At 57.9% G+C, this 17,632-nt stretch overlaps 1 protein-coding gene across 2 annotated transcripts; it reads left to right on the top strand.

Annotated features, from left to right (window-relative positions):
- Window positions 1-813: 813 nt before the first annotated feature.
- DEF8 (differentially expressed in FDCP 8 homolog) lies at window positions 814-17,270 on the top strand. Of its 2 annotated transcripts, XR_003762890.2 has the most exons (13): window positions 814-914; window positions 4,244-4,378; window positions 6,131-6,228; window positions 7,108-7,257; window positions 7,825-7,966; window positions 8,581-8,745; window positions 9,189-9,316; window positions 10,596-10,709; window positions 11,076-11,156; window positions 11,659-11,799; window positions 12,969-13,078; window positions 14,403-15,706; window positions 16,755-17,270. XR_003762890.2 is itself a non-coding variant. In XM_029075641.2 (12 exons), the coding sequence occupies exons 1-12, from the start codon at window positions 845-847 to the stop codon at window positions 14,503-14,505; spliced, it is 1,437 nt and encodes a 478-aa protein (XP_028931474.1). In that variant the 5' UTR covers window positions 814-844; the 3' UTR covers window positions 14,506-17,270. The 2 variants fall into 2 exon arrangements, 1 of the variants encoding a protein (XP_028931474.1); XM_029075641.2 differs by having other exon boundaries at window positions 14,403-17,270.
- Window positions 17,271-17,632: the final 362 nt, after the last annotated feature.

The following is a 17,632-nucleotide window of genomic DNA, read 5'->3' as shown; positions in this document are numbered from 1 at the left end:
CCTTTCTCCCCCATCCCCTATCTTTTCTCCCCCCACCCTTTCTCCCCCCCATCCCCTGCCCTTTCTCCCCCCCATCCCCTGCCCTTTCTCTCCGCCATCCCCTGCCCTTTCTCCCCCATCCCCTGCCCTTTCTCCCCCATCCCCTGCCCTTTCTCCCCCCATCCCCTGCCCTTTCTCCCCGCATCCCCTGCCCTTTCTCCCCCATCTCCTACCCTTTCTCCCCCCATCCCCTACCCTTTCTCCCCCCATCCCCTACCCTTTCTCCCCCATCCCCTACCCTTTCTCCCCCATCCCCTATCTTTTCTCCCCCCTTCCCTTTCTCCCCCATCCCCTACCCTTTCTCTTCCCCTCCCTTTCTCCCCCACTTCCCTTTCTCCCCACTTCCCTTTCTCCCCCAACCCCTACCCTTTCTCCCCCATCCCCTACCCTTTCTCCCCCATCCCCTACCCTTTCTCCCCCATCCCCTACCCTTTCTCCCCCCATCCCCTGCCGTTTCTCCCCCCATCCCCTACCCTTTCTCCCCCCATCCCCTACCCTTTCTCCCCCATCCCCTACCCTTTCTCCCCCATCCCCTCCCTTTCTCCCCCATCCCCTACCCTTTCTCCCCCCCCTCCCCTGCCCTTTCTCCCCCCCCCTTGCCCTTTCTTCCCCCCTGCCTTGCCCTTCCTCCCCATCTCATATGGCCCCAGGGGCAGGGCATCCGGGCAGCGCTGGGGGAAGAGGGGCAGGCCGGTTGACCCGACATCGGCTCCTTGGGGATTCGGGCTGGGCCCCAGGGCTCGCCCTCCTCCTGCCTTCCAGACCTCAGGGTGCGTCACTTCCCTCGCTTCAGCACCACAAAAGGATGGAGTTGGCATGCGGTCAGTGGCATTTATGGAGTACCCACTGCAGGCAGTACGCTGAACTGAGAACCAGTAAGCTCGTTGTGGGCAGGAAATGTCACTTTCGATTGTTGTATCTTACTCTCCCAAGCCCGTAGTACGGTGCTCTGCACACAGTAAGCACTCAATAAATACGATTGAACGAATGAAGTAGTAAACATGATCCTTTCCTTCAAGGAGATTACTATCTAGAGAGAGGAAGAGACTCTTAAATTGCAGCTAGGAGGAAGTAAGAGGGAAAAAATAAAGATATATACATCTCTACGACTGGGGTGGTGGGTACTTAGTGATTAGGTGGCCTGGAAGTGCATTGATTCATCCCTGATGTGCAGGGCAAAGAATTTCACCAAGACATAATTCCAAAAATCATCGTGACAGGAATAGTATGCCATGAATGGAGATGTTGGGGAAAAGTGAATGAGAGAACGTGGAAACTTTTCTTGGGTTTTATAACCTCAGTTCAGTTGTGCTAGGGAAGAATATTTTGGGGTATGAGCTATTCTTAGTCACTTGTATTTATTGAGTACTTACTTGTTTAAAGCCCATCTCCCCGTCAGATTGTAAACTCCTCGAGGGCAAGGATCGTGAGTCCTAACTCTGTTGAACTCTCCCAGACTCTCAGGTCAGCGCTCAGCACAGAATAACCAGTGAGTCGTATTTACTGAGGACATACTATGTGCAGAGCATTGTACTAAGCGCCTGGGAGAGTACAATAGCACGGACTCATTGGATCTTACGGGCTAGCTCAATATAAGTGGTTATGTATTGCACTAAGTACTTGAAGGATACGATAGTTCGTGGAAACTGTCTCTACAGGAGTTTACAGTTTAGCCAAGGAGTTTCCGATTCCTTACACCCCCGAGTACAAATGAGGTGAAGCAGTTGTCATTTTATTGGCTCATTAGACGTCTCTATACTGAATGCAGTAGGTGCCTGCTTGTTTATTTGCAGTGGCGATTGACTCTTGGGCCGCACACAAGTGCTTAGTAAGTACTATAACTAATCTTGCTTCTGTGTGTGTCATCTTAAATGATGACCTAATGGAGACTCTGCTCTTAGTTTCCTCATTCCAGTTCAGATTCCAAAAGAACAGGGGAGGGGAGCTTTTAATGGCATTACAGTGAAGTCACCCCTTTGCTGGGTGGTGGACTTAGTGTGTTTTTTCCCAGCAGCTAGCACCCACGGGCTGCTGGTAGCTAATAACAAATAACTCCTCTGTTATTTTTGCAGCAGAATTCTCGTGCCCCTGTCTCCTCCAGGGGCTGAGTTGAAAGAATAGGGATGTGAAGTGTGAATGATTTATATGGTTCCCCCCCCACCCCCCTACATAAAGTACAGTAAAATCAAAATGAGCATACAAAAGTCTCCCTTTCCCAAACTGTTCCCCTGAGCCTGTGACCAAGCCTGGAAGATGTCTACAAGAAGTAGTGTTTGAAACCAGCAGATCCCATGAGGGATAGACAAATCTGGGTGTCCTCTTTGGTGCTGCAAGGAAAGCAATAAATCACAGTTAGGCCTATTTCCCCTTTCACCCTCTCAGGGGAAAAGAGACCTTCTCTACAGTGCTCTGCACATAGTGAGCGCTCAATAAATATATCATTGATGGATCTGCCTTGGCCATTGAGGGAATTGGTTGGCTTTCTATCCCAGGAGGAGAATCCATTGAGAAGGGAGTGGCAGGGGACCATTTCCCTCGCCATCCCAAGCCGGGTTCCCATTTTTCATCTTGCCTGGACACCCTGGAATTCTGTATCAGAACTTCTACCAAATCCCAGCTGGGACTTAAGAAATCACAGGAGGACTGACCAGAAGGCAGCTCGGGAAAAAGTGAATATAATCTGAAACCAGAAGTGAAACCGATTAGGGCCGATTCCCATGCTCCGTGAGAGACCAGTGAACCTGGGTTCATTTGAGTCCAGTTTCCCCCTCCCAAGGTCCCTGAAGTTAGGGAACAGGTTTGGACCTGGGGCCTGCCCAGCCCAAGTGAGCGAGTGAGCGTGTTGAACCTCCCTAGCAGTCTCCCCTCAGGGTGGGATTAAACCTCTTGGGTCAGTGGGTGGGGAGCATGGCGTTAATTTCAGAGCGCTTTGGGATTAATCACCAGATTTCTCTGAGTGAAGATCTGTCTGAGATGGTAATTCTTCATCTTTTGCATCAGAGGTGATAATCCCTGAAGGTGAAATGTGTTCTGGGCTGTTGGGAGCTGAGGAAAAATCACCCTGCTGGACCTCGGCATCAGTAGGAAAAGCTCTTTCAGTTGTAGACTGCATCTGAGATTTGAGGGTCGGGGAAACCCTCAAAAGGTCATTTATTGAATGTTAGCTGTGTGCAGAGCACTGTACTAAATGCTTGGGAGAGTACAGTATAACCGAGTTGGTAGACCTGTTCCCTGCCCCATAACGAGCTTCCAGTCCCGAGGGGAACACAGACATTTAATATCATGAGAATCAGCGTTGCCTGGGCCTGGGAGTTGGAGGACTTGGGTTCTAATCTCCATTCCTCCACTTGTCTGCCGTGTGACCTCGGGCAAGTCAGTTCACTTCTCTGGGCCTCGGTAAAATGGGTATTAAGACTGTGAACCGCATTTGGGGTATAGACTGTGTCCAACCTGATTAGCTCGTCTCTACCCCAGCGCTTAGTACACTGCCCGGCACGTAGCGCTTAACAGATGCTACAGATAATAATAAATAAATCACGGATATAATTAATTACGGCCAGCCCGGAGGCGGGAGGAGGTAGGGCCCTGTCCGTCGTTGCTCTGGCTGGGAAATAGGCTCATCACGAAACTGGTTTGGCTTCCTGGTGATGTGAGCGGTGATACCCAGGCTGGCTCCAGGGGCTTTTGGGTCCCGATCGGCTTCTCTGTTGCCCGGCTTTCCGGAGCCTTTGGAGGGCAACGCCTGCGGCCCAGTCAGGGAGTCACCTTTCCCCGGTGAGCCTGGGACCGAGCGGAGTAGGTCAGGGAAGGTGGGTGGGAAAAAGCCTCGGTACCGTGCTGAGCCCAGGTCGATGGCGGTGATGGTGGAGGTCCTACCGTCTCTCCCCGCCCTCCCCAGCCCCCGCCCGGAGCCGTCGCGGTGTGCGGCCTCCATCCTCTGAGGTTGGGGGGATGGTGTTTTGGGAGGCGTGAGGTATTGGAGGGATCAGTCAGACCCCAAGTTCTCCCTGGGAAGTGAAAGAAGGGAGGGGTCGGCCCTGGAAACCACCGCCTCCAGCTTCATTTCCTCTGGGCCTCCAAGAGGGAACTCGGTGCGGGGATTGGCGAGGATTTATTGTGAGCGATCAAGAGTCGGGGGGGGGAGGCGAGGAAGCCGGGGTCCGGCAAGCCCCTCGGCCCATCATCCGGGGGGGGTCCCCTGCAGGTAGGACTGCTATGGAATATGACGAGAAACTGGCTCGGTTTCGGCAAGCCCACCTCAACCCCTTCGACAAGCAGCTGGCCGGCGGACAGCATGAGCGGAAGGCTGGCAAAGACCCTGAAGATCTGTCTCCCGGAGGTGGGTCCTCTAGCTCGTTCTCCACCCCCCGCCCCCCTCATCCTGACAGATCCCTCTTCCTGACCCTTGCTCCCTCCCCCACCCACCTATCCCGCAGCCAGGGTCCAGAAGGCACAATTCTGGAACCCTCTTCCTAAGCCGCTCCACTGCTGGGATCGATTCCCTTTGTCGGCCGTGTGGCCGCAGCCCTGCCGCTCAGGAACAGCTCTTGGAAGAAAAGTTCCAGACAGAGAAGGGAGGGGACATTTGGCTGTTTGAAGCAGTGCTGTAGTTAGTGTGGGGCTTCAAGATGGATTTTTTGGAGTCTCTGCAGATTTCATTTTTCTGTACTTTTGCCCATCTCCCATCAACAGAGAGTCTTCTAGGAGACCCATTTCTCTCTGGGATCAAATAATTTAGGCTCTTCCCCTTGGAGCTCACATTACTCTCCAGACCCTGACCCAGTCTGCCTCCAACCTTCTCAGATGGAAAGTGGGCAGGGCGCGGAGAGGAGGAAAGTGTCTGGAAGAAGCAGATTGCCCTTCGTGTGAGAGGGCAGTCGAGATGTCGAGGGTGTCACCTTTTCCGGCTAAAGGCCTGGACATTCCCCACAGTGCGCAGGTCACTTGAGGAGGAAGTTGGGCCAGAGTCCCCGAGAAGAGGGCCTGGGGCAGGATGGGGCAGGTGCTGGGGGTCAGAAATGGGGCGGCTGCTAAGAGGAGGCCTTCCCTCCCACCAGGGCCCGGCCTTGCGGGGAAAGGCCCGGGACCATCTGGCCCATGACCATCTGCCCTGAGAAAAGACCCAGATAGCGCTTAGTAGCCCAGCCAGGCCCCTTTTGTCCTTAGGGCTGGCTCTTGATGGGCGTAAGCAACCTGACAAAGGGCAGACAGAGGGGATGAACACTGTTGGGATCAGGAAGGCTTTGCGCTCCTTATCGTTTCGGGGGGGCCTAACGTCTGTGAAGCCTGCAGCTCCTTGAAGCTCACATCCCTACTGTGTGGTAAATAATCGATCGATCGTATTGAGTGTTTACTGTATGTAGAGCACGGAACTAAGCACTTGGGAGAGTACAATATAGCAGAGATGGTAGACATGACAATAATAATAACAGTAGTAGTGTTTGTTAAGCGCTTACTATGTGCCAAGCACTGGGGGGGGTTACAGGCAAATCGGGTTGGACACAGTCCCTGTCCCTTGTGGGGCTCACAGTCTCAATCCCCATTTTACAGATGAGCTCACAGCCTGAAAGGGGAAGCAGGCATCAATATAAATAATTTACAGAGTATACAGAAGCGCTGTGGGGCCGAGGTAGAGGCCCTCCAAGGATGTCTGCCTGCTGAATTTGAATATTGGGGCTCTTGCAGGGCAGGGAGTCCTCCCGTGTCCTGGGAATGGAGGGGAGAGGTTTTTTGTTTTTGTTTTTTGTGTGTGTACAGCAGGCCAGGGGTTGTCTCCACATTGCTGGGTCCTGACTCCAGATGAGGAGATTAATGCCTTCCACACACCTCCCTTCTCCTGCTTTCCAGGGGTTGGAGAAGGCTTCTGCATCTTTGGTCTGGGGTCACGGGGCGCTCCTGACCATTACCCCCGTCCCGGTCCCTCTCAGGAGGGCCAAGGAGGAGAACAAGTGGTGTTGGACCTCTTCCCCACCGGTGCAGGGATCGTGCCTAATCCCTACCTGGGTATTCCCTCTCCACGTTTAGTCCAGTGCCCTGCAAACAGTAAGCTCTTAATGAAGGCTAAGACCGACGTCTTGTTTTTTGGCTGCAGACTCACCGGTGGAGCTGTCGCATGGGGAGCCGGAGTTCCACTGCCCAGAGCGCGTGATGGACCTGGGCCTGGCGGAGGATCACTTCTCTCGCCCCGTGGTAGGCGTTTGGACGTGGAGCTCCTTGGCTCCAAAGGGAGAAGTCGGGGAGGCGGGGAAGGGCAGGGGAGAGATTGGCTGAAAATGAAATACAGAACAAAACCGGTCCTCGTCTGAACGTCCCCCAGCCCGTGTGCAATTGGAGGGAGCCTCGCTATCCATCTGGATGGAGGTGAGTCCCGGACCCCTCCTTTCTCTTCCCGGTACATTCGGTGCGATTAAACCCGACGGCACCGTTTAACTTCCCCCTGTGAGATCCCCTCACCCTCAGCCACCCTCACACACCCCTAGGAGCCCCCACGGCACAGATCGGTCAATCAATCAGTGGTATTTATTGAGCGCCTACTGCACGCAGAGCACTGTACTAAGCCCTTGGGAGAGTACAATACCACAGAGTTGGTAGGCACGGTTTCTGCCCACAGTGAGCTTCCAGTCTAGAGGGGAGACAGACATTAATATAAATAAATGAATTATAGATATGGGCAAAAGTGCTGTGGGGCTGAGGGAGGGGCTGAATGGCCATGCCCCCACCTAGTCAATCAGTTATGGGTGATATTTGAGCGCTGTGTGCAAAGCATTGTATTAAGCACTTGGGAGAGTACAATATAGCAATAAACAGATGCATTCCCTACCCACAACGAGCTTACGGTCTAGAGCTTCTGTTTTCCTTCCCGCTCCCTCCCAGTTGGAGAAGAATGAGGCAGCCCACCGTCCGCCCCACCGAGGCGGGTGAAGCCGGGAAAGGTGGTCCGAGATCCTGGGACCCACCGGCGCTGGGCAGCCTTGTGACTCGCACGTGGTCTGAGATCCTGGGGCCCACCGGCGCCGGGCAGCCTTGTGACTCGCACGTGTGTGTGTTTGTGTGTGTGTGGTGGGGAAGGGCATGTTCCTGGCCTCGGACATCCAGCAGCTCCGACAGGCGATCGAGGAGTGCAAGCAGGTAATCCTGGAGCTCCCCGAGCATTCGGAGAAGCAGAAGGACGCCGTGGTGAGGCTCATCCATCTTCGCCTGAAGCTCCAGGAACTGAAGGTAAGAACCCCGGTGGGAGGAAGGGTGGGGAGCGGCACCCTCCATCCCCCGCCACGCCCCTTCTCCGCCTAGGATGGAGGCTCGGTTTGGCGAAGACATCGGTGCTGCTGCAGCGATCCAGTTTTCAGCCCCGTTGCCCTGGGGAAGGCTTGGGAAGGAGGGAGAACAGAAAAGCGGGGGGGACGGGGAGCCTTGGGTCCCTCTTCCAAAGCTGGTCAACCCTGCGACTCTGCAAACCCCAGAGCTGTGGGCCCCCGGGGATGGAGAAAGCGAGGACGGTCTAGCAAACCCAACTGAGCTCCAGCTCTATCTCCCCCTGATAGAACCATCGATCAGTGGTATTTACTGAACGCTTACTGTGTGCAGAGTGCTGTGCTAAGCGCTTGGAGGGAGGGCGGTTACAAAACAGTTGGGAGACGCGCGCCCTGCCCCGAGGAGCTGACGTGCAGTCTCCGCTCCAGAGCCCGGTGGCAGGGGAGAGCAGGGGAAGCGGTGGAAGCGGAGCCCCAGCGTTCTGCCTCTCTGTCCCTTTGCTTGTGCGGGCCTGGCTCCCGCCCCACCCTGTAGGACCCCAACGAAGATGAACCCAACATCCGGGTCCTCCTGGAGCACCGCTTCTACAAAGAGAAGAGCAAGAGCGTCAAGCAGACCTGTGACAAGTGTAGCACCATTATCTGGGGCCTTATACAGACCTGGTACACCTGCACGGGTGAGTTCGAGTCGGGGCCGGGCAGCTGGAGCTCCCCCCCCGCCCTTGCCCCCAGTAAGTTAAGGCAAGGTCCGGCTGCCCTTTTTTTTTTCCAAGTGGTATTTGTTAAGCACTTACTCTGTGTCAGACACTGCTTTAAACCTCGGGGTGGATACGAGTTGATCAGGTTGGACACGGTCCACATCCCACAGGGGGCTCACGGGCGTAATCCCCACTTTACAGATGAGGCACTTGAGGCACAGAGAAGCGAGTTGACTTGTCCAAGGTCACACACGTCAAAGAAGTGGCAGAGCTGGGATTAGTACCTTCTGTCTCCCAGGCCCACGCTGTCTCTGCTAAGCCACGCTGCTCCGTGGGCGAACCCCAGCGGAGCCGGCCTGCCTGGATGGGGGCGCGGAGCTGGTGAGGGTCTCCTGGATCACCCGACCATCTCTGAGTGATAGGGAGAGAGAGAGAGGATAGAGGGATAAAGAGAGAAGGAGAGAGAGCTCGTGTGAGCGGGAGAGTGCACTCTGAGGAGAGACCAGGCCCCAACCACCGGCCCCCGGGGCACCCAACAGCGGGAGGGCCTCTGGGTCGGATACATTCTCATTCCCCTGCCCTGCCTCACCCAGGCTGTTACTACCGCTGTCACAGCAAATGCCTGAACCTCATCACCAAGCCCTGCGTGCGCTCCAAGGTCAGTCACCAGGCAGAGTACGAGCTCAGCATCTGTCCCGAGACGGGGCTGGACAGCCAGGATTACCGCTGCGCCGAGTGCCGGACCCCCATCTCCCTGCGTGAGTGCCCCCCCCCCCCCCCCCCCCCCCATCTCCCCCCAGGGCCCTCTCCAGCAGAGAATGGTGCCAGCCTGCAGCCGGCTGCTAATGGGGAGGGGGCGAACGGGAGGCCGGACTGAGGTACGGGGCTGTGCTCAAGGTGGCGTCGGGGAGGGAGGAGCAGGGACTCGGGTGTCTGGGGAGGTGGGGATCAGAAGGTGTCCCTTCCTCAGAGCGGTCAGAGCAGTGAGCCCCTCGCTAGCTGGGGTCACCGGTCCTCCTGATCTGGCTTCAGGGCGGACCCAGAGCTTGGCTTGGGAAATCCCCCTCCTCCTCCTGTCTTTCTTCCCTCCTTCCCTCTCTCCCTCATTCCTTCTCTTCTTTCGTCCCTGCTTCCCTCTCTTCCCCCCCATTCCTCCCTCCCTCCGGCCCTCCCTCCATCCCACCCTCCCTCCCTTTCCCAGGAGGCGTGCCCAGTGAAGCCCGGCAGTGCGACTACACGGGCCAGTATTACTGCAGCAGCTGCCACTGGAATGACCTGGCCGTCATCCCCGCCCGCGTCATCCACAACTGGGACTTTGAACCGCGCAAGGTGAGAGGCCAGAGAAGAGAAATGTTACGGGCAGGGAACGGGACTGCTAACTTCTCTCGTACTCTCCCAAGCGCTTAGGACAGTGCTCCGCACATTATAAATGCTCAATAAATAGCACCGATTAGTCGGTTGATTTCCAGGGCCCACCTCCATCCCGCTCCCCTTCCCCGACTGCCCGCCTCCCCCAGGGTTTGGCCGGGTGGGCTCTAGGTCTGGAGACACAGTCGAAACAACCCTCCCGTGAACCCTCAGCCATATTTCTACCTCTGCAGGGCTGTAGACTCTACGCTATACACCGGCAGCTTGTTGCAGGCATGGGACGTGTCTACCAACCCTGTTGTATTCTCCCCAGCCCTTAGAACAGCGCTTTACACTCTGTGAGCATCCAGTAAATAGGATTAATTGATTTCAGGGCAGTTGGTAAGGAATGGCATCAAGTGCCTACTCTGCACTCAGCACTGAGTTAGTTGTATTCAGTCAATAGTATTTAGCGGTCATTTTCCGTGTGCAGAGCACTGTGCAAAACACTTGGGAGAGTACAGCGCAGTAGAGCGAGGACGCATGGCTGCTGCAGTCAAGGGGCTTACAATCTATCTGGGGGAACAGTAAAAGAAATTACAAGCAGGGGGAAGCGAGGTTATAAAATCAGACAAGGCCCCTGTGCTGTGCGGGACTCACAGTCTGTCGTGTGCCCATTTTACAGATGAAGAAATTTAGGCCCAGAGAGGGTGAGTGACTTGCCCCAGACCGTACAGCAGGCCAGTAGCGGAGCCGGGGCTAGACCCAGGTCTCCCGGTTCCCAGTCCCGCTCTCCCTCCACTGGGCCGTGCTGGAGGGAAGGGGGTGCCCTGATGCCTCTGGGCCCCAAGCCCAGCTGGAGTCGCGGAGCTGCCCCAGGGCCACCTGCCCATTCATCCGTTTCCAACTCTAGCCCCTGGAATGCCAGTGGGGCTCGGGGGTCCGAGGGGTGGGGGACGTGGCGGGCGGGGGTAAGGGTGCTCTGACTCGGAAGTGATCCCGATCCAGGGGTCTGCCTTCCCCAGGGACCCCTTAAAGCTGAGGTGGCTGCAGGCTCCCGGGGGTGCTCGCGTCCTTACGGGTCTTTCTCTCCCCCCCCCGGTAAACAGGCCCCCAACCGGGTCACGCCTCGGGGCCCGTAGGGGTGGAGAGAGATGCTCTCCCACAGACCGTGGCCTCTAAGAGGAAGCGTGGAGACCCGCCGGCCCCAGGCTAGCGGCCGGCCAGGCGGCGGGTGGTGAGCGGTTGGGTGTCTCGCCAGGTGTCCCGCTGCAGTATGCGTTATCTCACTCTGATGGTCTCCCGGCCAGTGCTCAAGCTGCGCGAAATCAACCCGCTCCTGTTCAACTACGTGGAGGAGCTGGTGGAGATCCGGGTAAGCCCGTGCCGTCCTCCTTCTGCGCTCCCCCGGTCCCCGTCCCACCCCCCACCCCCCCCCTTAGGTATGTATCTGTAATTTTATATATTTGTATTGATGTTTCTCTCTCGCCGCCCCCAGACTGTGAGCTCGTTGTGGGCGGGGAATGTCACTGCCTATTGTTGTATTGTACTCTCCCAAGGGTTTAGTGCCCGGCACACGGTAAGGATGTCACGGTCTCTTCCACTGCTCTCTCCGCAATGTGTTTACTGCCAATTTCTGGGCCAGGCACAGGGAAACCCCCCCCCCGTCCTCCTCCTGGCCCCCCACCTTCCCTTGTGACTCGGATGCTGTGGGCTGGGCTGATAACCGCCCTCGTTGCAGAAACTGCGGCAGGATATCCTGCTCATGAAGCCATATTTCATCACTTGCAAAGAGGCCATGGAAGCTCGTCTCCTCCTGCAGGTCAGGGTCGCTCTTGGGACCGGCCGGTGGGGAGCCGAGTGGGGGAACCTCCGTCCCGAAGGGTCAACGGGCAGTGGGGAGGAATGGCCAGAGAGTGAGGGACGGAAGGAAAGAGACTCAAGTCCACCTCAGACGCGGGGCTCGGGGAGGGACGCGGCCTCCCCGGGTCTTCTTGCTCACACGCTTTCTTATGCCGTCCATCTCGGCGGCGCCTCTCATTTCCCCGACTCCTGCTCTCTAAAGCCTCCGTTTTCTGTAGAGGAAAACCGAGCCAAGGCGGGCGGTTATGGTTGCGTGAAATGCCCCCTCTCCCCCGTCCAGTCAGCCCGGCCGCAAGGGGCACGGCGTTAGATGGAGACCCTGGGGGATCCCCTCTAGTCTGGGAGCGGCAGCCCCGGGTGGGGCGGGCCCGTGAGGGAACCGGTCTCTCCCGCCGCCACGGGGCGGTCGGCCGGTCGGCCGAAGCCGGGCTCGCCGGAGATGGACAGATTTGGCCTTGCAGCTCCAGGACCGGCAGCACTTCGTGGAGAACGACGAGATGTACTCCCTGCAGGACCTGGTGGACATCAACATCGGTCGCCTCAGCTGCTCGCTCACCGAGATCCACACCCTCTTTGCTAAGCATATCAAGCTGGATTGTGAGGTGGGGCCGGCTAGAGCGGTGGGGAGGGGAGGCAGGACTCGGCTGTAGAGTTTTTTTATCATCATTATTATTATTGCTACTAATAATAATAACCGTGGCATTTGTTAAGCACTTAATAGATGCCAGGAGCTGTACTGAGCATCGGGGTGGATACAAGAAAATCGGACTGGACACGGTCCCTGTCCCGCGTGGGACTCACAGTCTCAATCCCCCTTTTACCGATGAGGTAACTGAGGCCCGGAGCGGTGAAGTGACTTGCCCAAGGTCACACGGCAGACTAGTGGCCGAGCTCTATCTGCTGCTGTGCTTGCCTAGGGCCCGGAGTTCGGATGCTCCTCCACCTGCGGTGACAGGCTGTTTGCTTCCAGCTTCTCAGGGAAGAGGCGCTGACCTCTCCTAAGCAGGAGACGAGGCGGCTGGGAGAGCCTCGAGAAGCAGCGTGGCCTAGTGGATAGAGCACGGGCCTGGGAGTCGGAATAATAATAATGATGATGTTGGTATTTGTTAAGCGCCTACTATGTGCCGAGCACTGTTCTAAGCGCTGGGGTAGATATAGGGTCATCAGGTTGTCCCACGTGAGGCTCACGGTTAATCCCCATTTTACGGATGAGTTCACTGAGGCACGGAGAAGTGAAGTGACTTGCCCACGGTCACACAGCTGACAAGTGGCGGAGCCGAGATTCGAACTCGTGACCTCTGACTCCCAAGCCCGTGCTCTTTCCACCTCCTCCTCTTGTCTCGTGTGAGACCTTGGGCAAGTCACTTGGCTTCTCTGTGCCTCAGTTGCCACATCTGTAAAATGGGGATTACTTCCGTGAGCCCCCAGGGAGGCTTGGGGGTACGATTAGCTCGTGTCTACCCCGGTGCTTGGCGTAGTGCCTGGCACATAGTGCGTACTTGACAGATACCATAAAAAGAAGGAGAGGGGGGAGAGAGACGGGGCTGCGGAATCTCCTGGAGGGCGTGAGCTCCAAGACTGGTCTCAGTAGCCGGGGGCGTTGAAAAGGTGATGTTCTAGCCAGAGCGAGCCCTCTTCGGCGCTGGGAATGATCCCGTCTCCTGCCAAATGGGAACGGAGCTCAGACGAGCTGCCCCGCTCCTTCTGCCCTTCCCCTCCTCCTCCTCCTGCCGCCACGCTCCTCTCAACTACCGTCTTCTCCGGTCCACAGAGATGCCAGGCCAAGGGCTTCGTGTGTGAGCTTTGCAAAGAGGGGGATGTGCTGTTCCCCTTCGACAGCCACACGTCAGTGTGCGTGGACTGTTCTGCTGTCTTCCACAGGTGGGTGTGGAGCTTCGGCCCCCGAGCCTCCCTCCCCGCCCCGCGGTCGGGCGGGGGTCGGTGGGGGGCCCGGCAGGAGGAGGGCGGAGAGGGACCCAGACTCTCCCCGTGCTCTTGGCCCCTAGTCGTCCTGCCTTGGGCCTGGCCTCGAAAAGAGCTCCCGCTCTGTGGATCTCCTCCAGAGGGGCCCTTCGTGTTCGCAGCCAGGGAGGCCTCTCCAGGATACATTAACCTGCGACCGCACGTGGCCGAACATCACCCGCTAGTCGGTTCACTCCTCCTCCCGGCCCTCCGTCTCCCCTCGCTCATCTCGAACCTGAAGCTTGAGGCCCCAAGATCAAATTCTAATGCCCGGAATTGCATCGTGGCCCAATGCAGAGGGGTCTCTAGCCCAGAGGAGGCCCCCTTTCCCTCTGCTCCTCCCCCTCTCCCTTCCCCTGCCCTCAGCGCTGTGCTCATTTGTATAGATTTTTATCACCCTATTTATTCTGTTAGAGATGTACACCCCCTTGATTTATTTATTGCTACTGTTTTTGTCTGTCTCCCCCGATTAGACTGTAAGCCCGTCAGCGGGCAGGGACTGTGTTGCCGATTTGTACATTCCAAATGTACAGTGCTGTGCACGTAGTAAGCGCTCGATAAATACCACCGAATGAATGGATGAGGGATTAGACCCACCATAACCCCACCCCCGTACCCAGTGAGTAGTTAACCAAACCGGCTGCTTTTTCCGGACCAGATTCTGAGCCCTGCCCGTGCCGAGAGCGATGGGAGGTCTGAGCGGAGGGATGAGGGCCCTGAGGAACACACGGTTACGCTCGGGGGTCGAGCCCTATTTCCTTTCCTCGCCCGGCGGCTGCCAGTTTCCGTGACGATTCTCACCATAATCGATCAATCGGTCGTATTTACTGAGCGCGTACTGTGTGCAGAGCACTGTACTAAACGCTGGGAAGAGTACAGATAGAGTCGGTCGATGTGTTCCCTGCCCACAGTGAGCTTCCGGTCTAGCGGGGGAGACAGACATGAATATAAGTCAATTGTGGATATGTATACAAGTGCCGGGGTGGGGGTGAGGAAGAGGTGAATAAAGTGTGCAGCAAATCCAGCTGCGAGGGCGACGCAGAAGGCGGTGGGGGAAGGCCTTTTGGAGTGCTTTTAATACGACTCGTTGCGGTTTTGGATCCTCCGGTCTGGATTTTGGGCTCGGACCTCGACGTGGCAGGATCGTGGTCAGTCGGTCGTCGGTCCGTCGGGCCTTAGCTGACCTCCCCCGCCTTGTCTCGCCTTCTCCCTCCCGCCTCCCCTCTCCTTTTGCTCTACTCAGGGATTGCTACTATGACAACTCCACCACCTGCCCCAAGTGCGCCCGACTGAGCCTGAGGAAACAGTCGCTCTTCCGGGCTCCCAGCGCAGAGGCCGAGGCCTAGGACGTGGGCCGCGCTGCCCGGGTGTCCTTCCCGCCGGCCCGTCGGTCACGTCTCCGCCCGGCACCGAGGACCGAGTGACGCCGTGTGCCGGAGGCTTGGGGGTTGGTCGGGGAGAAGCCGCCCGCTCTCCCCTTCCGTCCTCCTGGGAGGGAGACCGGGGAAGAAGGGTGGGTGTGGGGTGGTCACCCCGAGACCGGGGGATAGGACTGCCAGGGCTTGGACGTTTGCCGGGGTGGCGGGGGATGTCCGGTGAGGAATCAGCCCCGCCTCAACCAGCTGGACGGAGAATACGGAAGGACACGGGCTTTGGCGGTGGCGGGGTGGGAGCCGAGCCGGCACCCAGGCCCCGTTCTCCGTGGGGATGGGGGGGGGGAGACCAGCCGAAGAGAGTGCCGAAAGGATCTCTCCTTCCAAACAAAACGGAGCTGCCCTTGCCCCCGCTCTCACTTTGGAACCGAGGATACGGTGATTTGTTTATCCCCCCCCCCGCCCCCCGGCACTTCCCGCTGTAGCCCGGAACGGCCGAGAACCGTCCCCGGTGAAGGGATTCCGGCGGGCCGGGGAGGGCGGGATCGACGAGACGCGGGGAAGCGTCCAAGCCCAGAGATTCCGGGTTCGTTGACCGTCGGGTCTGCCCCAGGCCACGGGGAAGTCTCTGCGCAAGGAGTTTCTTGTGAAACCATCCGAGGCTCCTTCCAGAGGAGAGCGGGTTCTTAGCGCGTCACCACTACTCCCTGACGAGGCTGCTGGCTTGCTGGCCGACGCTGTTCCTGATCGGTTCTGCCCTGATCCTCCCACCCACCCGCAGCTAGCTCGGCGGTTCAGAGGTTCTCTGCACCGTGATCCTTTAAGACGGGGAGACCGGCCTCCGTGCGAGAGGGGCGTGGTTTGGGGAACTCCCGTTCCCCGTCTGCCGCTTGGTTCTGGTCTCTGATAAACTTAGGCTCGGCGTGGACCCGCACGGCCACAGAGGCCCTCTGTGGCTCGGAGGGACGACTTTTCATCTCCGCCCCCGTCGAGCTCGTTCCCTGATCTCGGCCGCCCACGGATCCCGGCCTCAGCGGCACCCTCAGGCTCGGTGAGGGGAGCGGGGACCCTCTGGCCCTCAGGTACACGGCGAGCGGCTACCGCGAGCGTTACCGAATAAGAGCTTCAGGCCGGGCCCGGAGAGACGACCGTCAGGCTCAGAGGGCGGCTCAAAGTACGTAACAGAGCGGCGTTTACGAGGGCAGACTCCGCATTTCTCTGGACCAAATTACGTCGAGGGAACCTCGGCCGCGGTTCCAGGCAGGGAAGACCACTGAGCTGGGAATCCCAAAGCCCTTCTTAGTTGTGTCTCGCGTAGGAGGTGTCCGTTTACAAGGGCGGCTGGACCACCGTCCCCCCGGCGCTGCCACAGAGGCCGAGCCTAGAGAGCAGGCTATCTTACGCTGCTCTTAGAAAGAGGAGACACGGGGGAAAGGGGCGAAACCCCGCTCGGCACCAGGGGATCGGGGGGGGGGGTGGAGGTCAGGTCATCGTAGCAGGTAGCGTTTGCAACGGCCAGCCAGCCTCCGGCCTGAGGGCCGGGTCTGTGGCTTCCTGGGGCTTTTGCGCTGCCCCCCCCGTGTGGCTACCCCACCTCCTCTTCTCTGAGGTCCCTCATCTTCTGAACCCAGGTCTCCGGCCACTAGTGAAAGGCCGAAGACAAAATCAGTAACACCCTGGCGCGGGAGGTCCGAGCGCTAGGGGAAGCCGCTTCCTTCGGGAACGGGCCCGGAACACTACGGCAGGAAGGCGGAGGAACCCGGCTTCTTTCCGTCGGAGCCCCGCTCTCTGCCGGGGGCCGCCGCCCACGGCGGGCCCTTTCTTGCCACTGGCTGGGTGCTACGGGGCCAGTCCCCTTGCGAAAGAAGCTTTCCGCCCCACTGACTTAGTAATACTTAGCACTTTACGAATAGAGAGCGCGCGGGTCCGAGAAGCGGGGCCGGAGCTGCCTTGCGTTCCCTTAGTTGTAGGGAGCAGGTGTGGTGCCGGGGCTCTCTGGAGACTAGCGGGTGGCTGATCCGCTCCCGGGGCCGGCATCCCTTTCCAGGGAGAAGACCCGAGGGCGGAGGCGTCTCCTTCCGCCTTTCTTCGTAGTCGCGTAGGCCCGGTCCTTCAGCTTAGCGTTTGGGTTGCGGGGAGTGGAAACGGAACGGTGAAGCAGTTGGAGTCCCGGGGAGAAGCCGTAAGAAATGGCTCTTCTTTACTCCTCCTCCCCGTCTTAGGCGCAGAGGCGGCCAGTTCCGGTACGGGCAGAGGGGGCCGTCGTCCTGTGCGACGGTCGTAATGGCATCACCCCCTGGGACTCCATTAATCCCTAAACAGCGCACGTTTCCCCACCATCGAAGCAAGAGGTACTAGAAGGCGAGAGCACAGTGTGGAGTTCAACTCCGCCCCGTGGCTCCGGGCACATCACTTTACCTCTCTGCCTCCGCTCTTCCCATCTGTTAAATGGGGTCACCACTACTCACCTACCTCACGGTGGGACTGGGAGAAGACTAGCGCCGGTGAAGTTCTTTACAAACGAAGTGTGCAATAAAAGTGCTAAGTGTTATTAAATACCTCAACGCTGCCCCACTCCCCCTTAGAGAAGACGACGAGGGGATCGGCCGACTGCTTTAACAGCCTCCCAGGTCCCTACCCTTCGCATCGTGTTTTTGGTTTCCGCTACTCTCTGGATCATCGTATGTTATTGGGATTTACTACTCTGTAAGAAATATAAAAAGACGTCAACCACGGGACCCGTGCTGCGATCTCAAATGCCGCCGAAAAGGTCGATGCGCGTTGTTTGGGCCAGCGGTTCCCCCCCTTTCTTTCTCCCGGACCTTTGCCCACCTTTCTCCTCCTTCCTCTTCGGGCAGAAACTGAGGTCTGTGACCCCCCCCAAACTTAATCTACCTTGGAGGCTTTCTGCAGAGGGCGTCTGGTTTGGGCAGAAGACGGGAGATTGAATAAGCCCGGCGCCCCGCATCCCCAAGAGAAGGGAAACGAGAAACGAGCGGAGTTTAGTGTGGGTCTCGGGGCTGAGTCTGCCTCCCGCTTAAGTATAGGCCTCCTGGGACCTGAGATTCAGCAGTTAAAATGATCACCCCACACCGCACTC

This window comes from Ornithorhynchus anatinus, chromosome 11 (genome assembly GCF_004115215.2).
Source record: "Ornithorhynchus anatinus isolate Pmale09 chromosome 11, mOrnAna1.pri.v4, whole genome shotgun sequence".
NCBI classification, from domain to species: Eukaryota; Metazoa; Chordata; class Mammalia; order Monotremata; family Ornithorhynchidae; genus Ornithorhynchus; species Ornithorhynchus anatinus.
The sequence above is the reverse complement of the archived record's forward strand: the minus strand, read 5'-3'. Positions and strand labels throughout refer to the sequence as shown.